Consider the following 10,013-nt stretch of genomic DNA (forward strand, 5'->3'; position numbering starts at 1 on the left):
AGCCGTGACGCCGAGTCAGAGCAAAGTCACCCGCGGCCTGGTTACCACGGTTACCAACAGCAGCACCGCCGCCGAGTCGGCGTATGTGTGATGCCAGTTACCGGGCCGGCTTGTAGGAAAACATCCAAAGTTGCGCCGTGTTTGATACCGTTTTCCGCCGGAGGAGCTCAACTTGCTGTTTAACGCTCGCATGAGAGCCGACCGATTAAAAAAAATGCTTTTTTTTTTTTTTTTTATAAAGCTGGCCCAAACAAAGTATCAACGCTATGAAAGGAGCATCTACACAGAGGCGTGTGCGAGTGCGTGTGTGTCTCCAGGTAGGCGTGCGTGCGTGCGTGCGTGCGCGACAAGGTCGGTTCATCTGTCGGTCGGTGCGACGCAACCTTGCAATCTGAAATGCAAATTGGCACAGAAGCCACAGGGGCGGTCTGGGGTAAAATAAATAAATCAATCAACCAAAAGGCAACAAAAAAAAGTTCTATTACTAGGCCATCAAATATGGATGGCACTCTAGAAGATTGCATTTTTGAAACTAAACTCCACTTTGTTGTGGAGATGTGCGAGATTCGTACTGAGAAGATTGTTAAAAAATTTTTTTTAAAACTCCATGTTCCAACACACATTTTCATTCACTGTGTGGTTTCGTGGGTGTTCCGCCAGTTTTTGTAGCGTGTTTCACGGCACATTATAGTTAACGAAAACAAACAAAATAACTATGACTGGGGGTAAAAAAAAAAAAAAAAAACAACGTAAAAAAAAAATTAAAAATGCTTTTATAATTTCAAAAAAAAAAAAGATGTCTTATCACGAAAATGTCCTTCGTTTTCATCTTTGTCACTTCGTATCCAACTTTGTGGGTTCATTTTCAATGCATTTATTTCAGCGTTGCTTCACACCCACACAGAAGCCGGAATTAACGACAACAAAAAATTACCCAAACTTGAATCACATTCACATTCAACTGCATGCGTCGGTGGATTTCCACAAAGAGTTTCTCGGGATGTTTTCCGAAAGCGCTTCCTTTGAGGAATCTCTGCGTTGCTCCCGTGGATGTTCCAAACCGTGTTTGAGTCACGCCGGTTGGGGAACATGCGATTCATGATCGCGCTTGTTTATCCATCATCTATTTGAGCTCAAATTATCACCTCGGCGATCTCTCGCGACTGATCCAAAATAATACACGGCATCAATCAAAATGAGATTTATAGTGTTGTGTCCAAATTTCAAATTCCCGACATCAAATAAACATGACCCGAGAGGCATTAGTCTCAATATTCGTTTCGTGTTCTGAGAATCAACTGCAGTTTCTCAGTCATAACATTTTGGATCGATGCAATCGCGACGATCGCTCGCATATTCCTCTCCCCAACGCGCACTTCACCTCTCGCTGCAGGTCCATTCTCATGCAGATGATCTGAAGGGCCCAAGGACGATCACGCCTGGCTGTCTTCGTCCTTGGAGATTCACGTTTCGAGCTCGCCTTCAGCTGGGGAAGAAAAAAAAAAAAAAAGGAGTATGAGGGAAAAATAACAGTAAATGACTTACGCCGAGCATGAAAGGAGCGAAAGGCATCAATTATTCATCAGAAAGATTTGAGTACGTGCATCCGGGGGACGTTCTTGTCCAAATCCACAGAGTTAGTGGCAGGCTGGTAGCCTTTCAGGAATGCTCTTTTTCATCCCCCCCACCCCCAAAACATCATCGTGTGATCACAGACTTCCGCCAGCATGGCGGATGCGGAGTGCCGCGTCTTTAATCCCCGGTGTTATTTTACACCATGCGGCATCTGAGCTCTGAAAGCATCAGCGTCAAAGTTTGCGAGGAGGCCCTCGAAAGGCCTCGCGGTGCAAGCTCGGCCGCTATCCGAATTCACTTGTACATTCCCCGTGCCCGCGGTGCACATGCCCAAACACGCATCGTAAAAAAATATATATAAAATAAAACTAAAAAACAGGATGGAAGCTGGCGAGTTCACTTTTCATCCCCTCACGGTTATCTGTTTTTAGGTGAAGCGCATGCAGGTATCACAAACTATTACATAAAGCCACAAAGAAGCTACTTTCAAAGTCCCCCGGTGTCTCTTTTGCTTATTTGACAAAACTTTTGGCTCTGCTTGCAACTTCACTTTGTTTCCATTTGACTGGATTAGCGCTAACACCCTTAGCAACGCTCCCGTCAAAGTTTTTTTAACCAGCCAATTTGCAGTCTGGGGGGAAACACAGAACAGAATCTAATTTAGTAACATCAACAGACAACGCTGGAGATCCTGTTAAGCTGCTAGCATAAAAATGTAGCCAAATCCTTGGCTAATTCATTTTTAAATTACTTGTCAACTGGTATCCAATTCAGCCATTCGTGAATGAATTGGCGTGCCGTTTAGTTAGCCAATTGGTGTACTAGTTGAGTGACTCACTGTTGAGGAAGTTCCAAAAAGAGGCTTTTTTTTTTTTTTTTTTTAAATTCCCAAACGAAATGTGGCTAATCCACTCAGGGTTTAAACACGCCCGCATGTAATTGCAATTCTGTCTGTATTTCACTTGGTTGACGAGCTTGCGTTTGACTCAAGGGCGAGCGCAGTATTTGCTTATTGTGTAAATTGGCTGGATGCGACGAGGACACGCGTGTGATGAATTGACGACGACGGCGGAGACAAATGGCGCCACAAAGCATCGGGGGCGTGAATAACAAACTGAATCAAATATGAAATGCATTCAAAAGGCGGGATAACGTCGCAGCTGACAGCATAATCAATCCGCATTTGGGTCTGATCTATTGCCTGCAGCTACAGACACACGCACAGGGAGAGAAAAAAAAAATCACACACACAAAAAAAAAGAAAGAAAAAAAAAAAGAGGCCATTTTTTCCGCACTTTATCACTCATTTCCTGGCGTTCTCACATTTTAGCTTACTTGCTAGTGTCTTTCCACAACAATATTGCAGGTGTTAGCCCTGGTGCTTCAGCTTTTATAGATGAGTTGATTGACTATGCTGTCTTTTTTTTTTTTTTTTTTTTTTTTTTAAATACCCATTTGGTAAGTTAGCACTGTGGAACAAAAATGTTTCCATTTGTCATTTAGTTCGGTAGTCAATTTGTCATTTTTGAGTGAGTTTTTTTGTTTGTTTGTTTAGCTCGTAATCGAATTTCTGCTAGCTCATTGGTCAGTTAGCAAATGACCGACGTCATTGTTTCGGTTTTTCCGCCAGTCAGTTAACTAATTTGTGCCGTTTCTTTAGAGTGACGCGAGTTGGCCAGCTTGTCGTTGAGTTCGTTAATTTGTCATTTACTGAGTGAATGTTTTGTTGAGTAAGTGAGCAAAGACGTCATGTTGCAAGTTGGCTAGTTTGTCATGAGGTTAGTTAGGTAGCTAGATAATTCATCATTTTGTGAGGGAGTGACTAAGTCTTTTTCTTGTGCTCGTTATTATTTCACACGTGAGCCTGGCGTTTATGGATTAGCGGCGCCACTGACATGTTTGGGAATCGACTTATCCATCTTTCCTTCACATTGCTGGCAAAAGAGGAAGCGAGAGCGAAAAGGTCAGTGCACTAATGTGCAAAGTGACAGCAGATACATCACCTCAACCCGCGTTGACTTTTGGCAACGCATCCCTCAAGCCGACATTTCCGTTTCCAAGGCCAAGATAACGGTAGCCATGGCGAAGTGGATATGCCAGCACGGCGGATAAACGGAAAAGTGAGAAGTTGCTGGCTAAAACTTCTTCGTTCGTTTATGAGGCATGAAAAATTGTCTCTTTGAGTGGTTGCGTGTGACTATATTTTAAAAAGTCTCAAATATAACTGTTAAATATAACTATAAAATGATATTCCCTATTAAAGTTTGAGCTGAGGAAAGAACAATTTACCCGTATTTCGTTATTGAGCTAATTTGTTGGTTAGTGAGTTTATCGTTTAGTTAACAGCTAGCTAATTTTTTAATTTGGTGAACGAGTTTGCTAACGAATAGAACATGACTAATAACATTTATTTCTTAGTTTGCAGGGTAATTAATTGGTTAGTGAGTGAGAGTTTGTCATTTAGTAAGAGCGCTAATAAATTTGTAAGCATGTTTGTCATCTCGTTAGACAGTAAACTCGTTAATTCATTCATTGGTGGGTGAGTTTGATGTTACGTTAGCAGAGAGCTAATTCACTGGTGTGTGCGTGTGTAAAGTAGCTAAATTGTTATTTTGTTTGTTTGTTCGTTCAGTCAGAAAGCTAATGCGTTTGGGAGCGAGTGAGTGAGTGAGTTAAGCTAGTTTAAAGTTTACTTTATTTGGTTAGTTAGCTCGGTGGCTTATCATCTTTAGTTATGTATTTAGTTGGCTAAATGAATCGATCTGTTAGCTAGTTTGTTGGTAAGTTGGCGAGCTAATTAGTTGGTTACAAATATTTTGGAAATGATAAAGCAGAAAATTTAATAAATGTTATTTATAGAGCACAAATCAGGGTTATATATCCCTTTGGTATTATATTATAACGTTTTCCAAAATACAATTTATCCATCCATTTTCCAATCCACTTATCCTCACAGGGGTAGCTGGAGATGCTGGAGCCTATGCTAGCCGTCTTCGAGCAGAAGGCGGGGAGCCCCTGAACCGGTTGCCAGCCAATCGCAGGGCACACAGACGAACAACCATCCCTGCGTGAGAATTGAACCCGGTACCTCCGCACTGTGAGGTCGACGCGCTAACCACTGGCCCACCGGGCTGAATTTTAAATTAAATTATACAATATGTTAACCCCCAAGAATTGTTTTTTTTTTGCATCCGTTTCAGACTATTTACAGTGTTTATGGTCCAGGACATAATGAGGTTTCGCTCGGGGCATAAAAATGAAGCACCTCTCGTCTCGGTTAACGTTCCCACTAGAGACTTAACGTATGGAGCAGAGTTAAATTTCACGCTCCCGCGCATGGATTTCCTATAAGTAGTCAATTAAATTTCCTCCGGATGGTTTGCGTGTGGTCCGAGGCTCATCTTCTTCATGGTTTCCATCACTTGGCGTCCTTGTGGTTGATTGGAATGCAGCCCGCTTGTCCGTCTGTGCGCTCGTTAATCACACAACAAGGCGTCGAACCACACACACACACACACACACACACACACACACACACACACACACACACACACACACGCGTGTGCACGCTATGTCAGCAAAAAGGCAGTCAATGAGCAATAAAGGTGGTGTCCATCCCATGAAAAATGTAAGAAAAATCAAGATGGAATTTCTTTTGCTGGCCCCGCTTGTGCTCTTTTTCCTACGTTTCATTTTCTTTGATTCTTTTCGTAAACCTGCCCTCCTGCTAAATTATGTATTCCTTGTGCTCGCACGAAGAGCTAAGAGTAGGCGCTGCATGAATAAGCACCAAACGGAGGGTTGGTCGTGACATAGTTTGTCACAATTGCCTAAAACACATTTCCTGAATGCTCCACCCATTTTCTCAGAACCTCAAACACAAGTCCCCAAAATGCAAGCTAGGTTCAAAACATCCCAGACTTTTCAATCACAACCAAGCGACCATCTCAAAACCATTCATCCCCGTGCTCACGATTGGCACTTCAAAGCCCCTCGGCCATTTCCCTCCACCTGGAGACAATAACAAAACACCCACACACCCATGCCCGCACCCAATCGATAGATACCTGTACTGTGGTTCAACAATCGCCCTGTATCGCATCAACGTGACCAAATAAAGCTTCTGTTTCCACGTTCACAATGTTTCAAACGTACCGAATCGTTACGAGACGACGGCGCGGTTCTGTCTGCGCGTGCTTGTTATTGATCCCAGTACACGAACGCGAGACAGATTTAATTAAGCTAATTGGTGATGTCACAAATCCTCCCCTCGGGGTCCGACCTTCAACAAATTGGATTCCGTTTCAAAGTTTTGTCAATGATTGCGAGCGTGTGCATAAGTATGTGTGTGTTTGTGTGTGTCTGTGTATGTGTGTGTGTGTGTGTGTGTTATTTTACACAAGGAACACTGAACTGTGGGTAGATGAAAGCCGACATGTTTGTGACCAGAGGGCGGAGGTTGGGGTTGTAAACGTGATTTTACCAGACAGCCAGAGCCGGACGGAGATGCACCGAAGGACGTATAGGGCCCATGACGACAACCACCCACCCGTCTCCCCACCCTCGATTTTATGAAGGCACATATGGAAGCGGAGCAATGACGAACGTCTGCCGCTTTGACGAGTGACCCAACAAACATCCTTTCATCAAACGTTAACCCGTTGAGAAGTGGAGCGTGACATTTCAAGCGTCTCACTACGATCGCTCACCGGGAATACGGCAGGAATCGGAGGTCGCTCAACAAAACATACGGTGAACCCCAGTACATCCACAAACAAGCTTGAAAGGGAATTAAAATGGAACAAGACCTGACGGTTAAGGAGCACATTGCACACAGTGCGTCACTGACTGTTAGATTTTAATTTTTAGATGTTAATTAACGCAAATGAGTCCTCACAGGAACTTGTGAAAACAAAACAAAACAAAAACGTCAACAAATGAAAACAAAGTCCAATGAGGGGGCGACCATTGGGATCCATTAGCTGCTTTGCCTGACTCACCACTTGTGAGGCCCGAGGCATGGTGACTGATGCATTGTGGGTCGCTAACTGTTACGCCGGCGAAAAGGTTAATTCATATGCACCACTTTAAATCCTCCAATAAATCACCCTTAACTCCTAATTAATGTTTCGGATTTGACCCGTTCAACAGCAGAGACAAGATGGCGCAGTAACTAGCTAATGAGCAGAGATGTTCAAAATTGACTCCGGTCCATTTTAACACTGTAAATCTCAAAGACTACATTAGAAACAATTTAAAAACATATGAAGGGACTTAGCCCTGTGAATATTGAAAATCTACCAACAGTTTTCTAACTGCCCATAGATGTCACAAAATGGCTGCTAAGCACTGCTTTTGTCCAAAATGGAGCTTCTCAACTCCTTGGCACCAATTACAGCACAAAAATAGCAAATTTTGGTTTGTTGGTGAATATAACAGAGGTAGGTTAAAAAAATCTATGCCTCCTTGTCCTTCGACTCGTGTGCTGAACGAGTTTACGAGTACATGCATTTTAAGATGAACACAAAAGGTAAAATGTTCAAACATGCCTCCAACTTGGGCCTGGTAGTGTGACTGTCTCAACACAATAGTTTACCTAAGCAAGATTTTCTGTGAAATTGGTTCCTGAATTCGTTTACCCGAATTGATTTGAACGAAACAAATCAATTAAAAGCACATTGCGTCAACCTAAGCGTGTCCTTCGTTTCAACGTGACATACAGCATAATATGGAATGTTTACCTTATTGTCGCTCCTCCAGGGAAACATTTCCAACTTGCTCTCTGTATTTGGGGCGAATCCAAACGATACACATCCAACAATAACGTTCTAAATAGCCAAAAAGACCAAATAAAAGTTTCCAAACGAGCCTCGAACAAACAGTATCTGTCACCAAACAAATGTGTGTGTGCTCCGTTTAAGAGACGATATACTGCCCTCTAACGACGATATGGTTGAATTACAAGGTGCTAATTTGTTGCGGTTTGTCGAAATGTGAGAAAATAACAATTTATTTTAACCCTGGAGAACCCAAGAAACCTTTTCTTCTTTGGAAAATGATGAATTTTACATTAAATGACTGCTATATGTTCACTGAACACCAAAATATATGTTTTTTCAAATATTCAATGCTTTAATCCTAATTTAGGATTAGGGCCAAATTTGACCCTTTGGGATTTAAGGGTAGCATTTGAGTAGCAGAATTTATAGGGGCCAAGTTTGACCCCGTGGGTTCTCCAGGGTTAATAGTATGGTTTAACGTGTATTTTTAGACATTGTTAATAAAAATGCGAATCATAGATGCTAGGCTGTTGGGAGTCCTAAAAATAGTATGTGAAGACACAATACAGAGCCTAAAATGCATGATGCGGTATGCCTCAAAAGATATACTGTACACTAAAATATAGAGAAGAAAGGACAAAAAAAAAATACCTAACACAAATAGTAATTCGCCAAGTATTATAGTTGGAACTGCTAGCAATATATTTTAAGGTGCCACTTTGTTTGGATTTGCATAAATGTTTCATCTTATATTCTTCAATGTATGATATACCTACTAAATGTCTTGGCCTCTGCTTGGTATGTTTTTGTTGAAATAGTTTGTTACATTTCCGCACCTATTAATTTCTTTCCGCAGATCTGTATGGATACACAATTTTTACATCACACAACCAAGGTGATGGTGTCTTTATTCCTTCTTGTATGTCATTATGACAACGCACTGAATGTTGTACTTGATGACTGCCAAAGACAAAAATTTGGCATCGCGTTCCTGATTCCTACTAAAAAGGCCTCTTGAGATCTTTTGACAAACCACAGAAGCACTTCAAAGTTGCTGTTTGCAGCAAACCATTCATGGAGCTGACTAAATAAAACAAATAGCAAGAATAATTCAATGGATGGTTTACATATTTTACTTTTCCAAATCATGTCATAGCCATTAACGCTCTCTGGAATCCAAATACTTCCATCATGTCATCATCCAGGAAGGTGAACAAAAAGTAACAAGTATAATTTTAAGTGCTAACTAAAAAGAAATCGCAAAATATTCAAATGAAGACCACATACAGAAATAAGTATTAGTACTTCACGACTTTCGACCAGTGTTCAAGGTAAACTACTGTTGGAGTAACCACGTGGCAGTGGTAAAGGTACTGAATGGCACTTTGTCTTCATTTAAAGACATAACAGTGGAAACTCATTTTTACAAAATGGTGCCATCCAGTGGTTGCATAGGAGACATACAGCCAAACGCAGCAAGAAAAGACATTGAAAAATAATCTTTATAGTAACTGAAGACACGTTATACACAGTGGCATTTCTTTAATAATAAACAATTGCCAAAAGGAACAAAGATGTGGTCAAGATTTTTTTCTAATACAAAAAAAAAAAGAGCAAGAGAAAGAACAAAACACTTGGTGTCATTTTTTTGTGTTGGATCACTATACAACTTTGATGTTTGCTCCAGAGTCTCACTGTCAAATTTGCTCAACCGAATGCCAGAAGTCCAGGAGCATTTTAGAAAAGAAAAAAAAAAAAATACACACAAAGAGAGAGCACAAGAGATGGGGTCACATGTGTTGTTCTTGTGCTGCTAAAAGTGTTTTTGAACCTACTTCAGTCAGTAGTGCAAAACATGACTACTACACTGAAGTACAGTATAAGAGGTCACGGGAAGCATAAGAATGTACCAGAAGGTTCATTCAGAGTCCACTCCCCCCTCCCCAAAAAAGTTTAATTTAAAAGACTTGTAGAACAAATTACAAAAAAATATGAAAATGGTCTGAGAAAAGCTCCTCTGACTAGGTCTGCTGTCTTGTAAAGGAGGTGGTGGGGGGAGCCGGGGGTCTTCAAGTCACAACATGTCGCTTCCAGGTGGTTTAGAAGGGCAGCCCTCGTCCTCGAATGGTGGAGTTGATGTGAGGGGCGAAGCCGAGGGGCACCTGCGAGGAGGGCGAGGCCCAAGCGTGGCCCGGTGCCGGGATGGGCGGTGGCGGAAGAGGGGGTATGCCGTCCTTCCGGACCAGAGCGTGGTTGTACAGGTGGAGGGCGCCAGGGTTGGGCTGGCCCTCCACTGCTAGGGGGCTGTATTCAAAGCGGTGGTCCTTGTCCCCAGCGAACATCATCCCCGGGGGGCCAGTGGAGGGGGGGCCCGGCGGCGGGGGAAAGGGCTCCAAGGGCGGAGCCTGGCCCGGCCCACTAAACACTTCTCTCAGAGAGTGGGGCGGTAACCCCGCGCCCAACATGTGACCCATGAAGCTGTCCCCGAAGCCCGTCGGCGTGAAGTGGGGCGGCGGTGGCAGCGGGTGGCTGAAGTCGCCCCCGTAGCCCGGCCCTTCCGCGGTAGGGAGGGGCGGGTAGTCGGGTTCCGGCGGGCGGGCGCCGCCGTCACCTCCGCCGGCCGACGCTATGGGCGGGGCGTGGCCGGGCTTAGGTTCA

General features: G+C 43.1%; 1 protein-coding gene across 2 annotated transcripts in view; it reads right to left on the reverse strand.

Annotated features, from left to right (window-relative positions):
• Nucleotides 1-8,839: 8,839 nt before the first annotated feature.
• Nucleotides 8,840-10,013, reverse strand: part of cdk13 (cyclin dependent kinase 13) — an 8,538-nt gene continuing 7,364 nt past the window's right edge. Inside the window, exon 14 of one of the 2 annotated variants that reach the window (XM_019884758.1) lies at nt 8,840-10,013. This exon is cut by the window's right edge and continues 139 nt beyond it. In XM_019884758.1, the coding sequence (XP_019740317.1) occupies nt 9,455-10,013 (559 nt within the window). In that variant the 3' untranslated portion in view covers nt 8,840-9,454. The other variant, XM_019884759.1, reaches the window with a different exon arrangement.

Source organism: Hippocampus comes, unplaced genomic scaffold (genome assembly GCF_001891065.2).
Source record: "Hippocampus comes isolate QL1 unplaced genomic scaffold, H_comes_QL1_v1.1 scaffold501, whole genome shotgun sequence".
Classification (NCBI taxonomy): domain Eukaryota; kingdom Metazoa; phylum Chordata; class Actinopteri; order Syngnathiformes; family Syngnathidae; genus Hippocampus; species Hippocampus comes.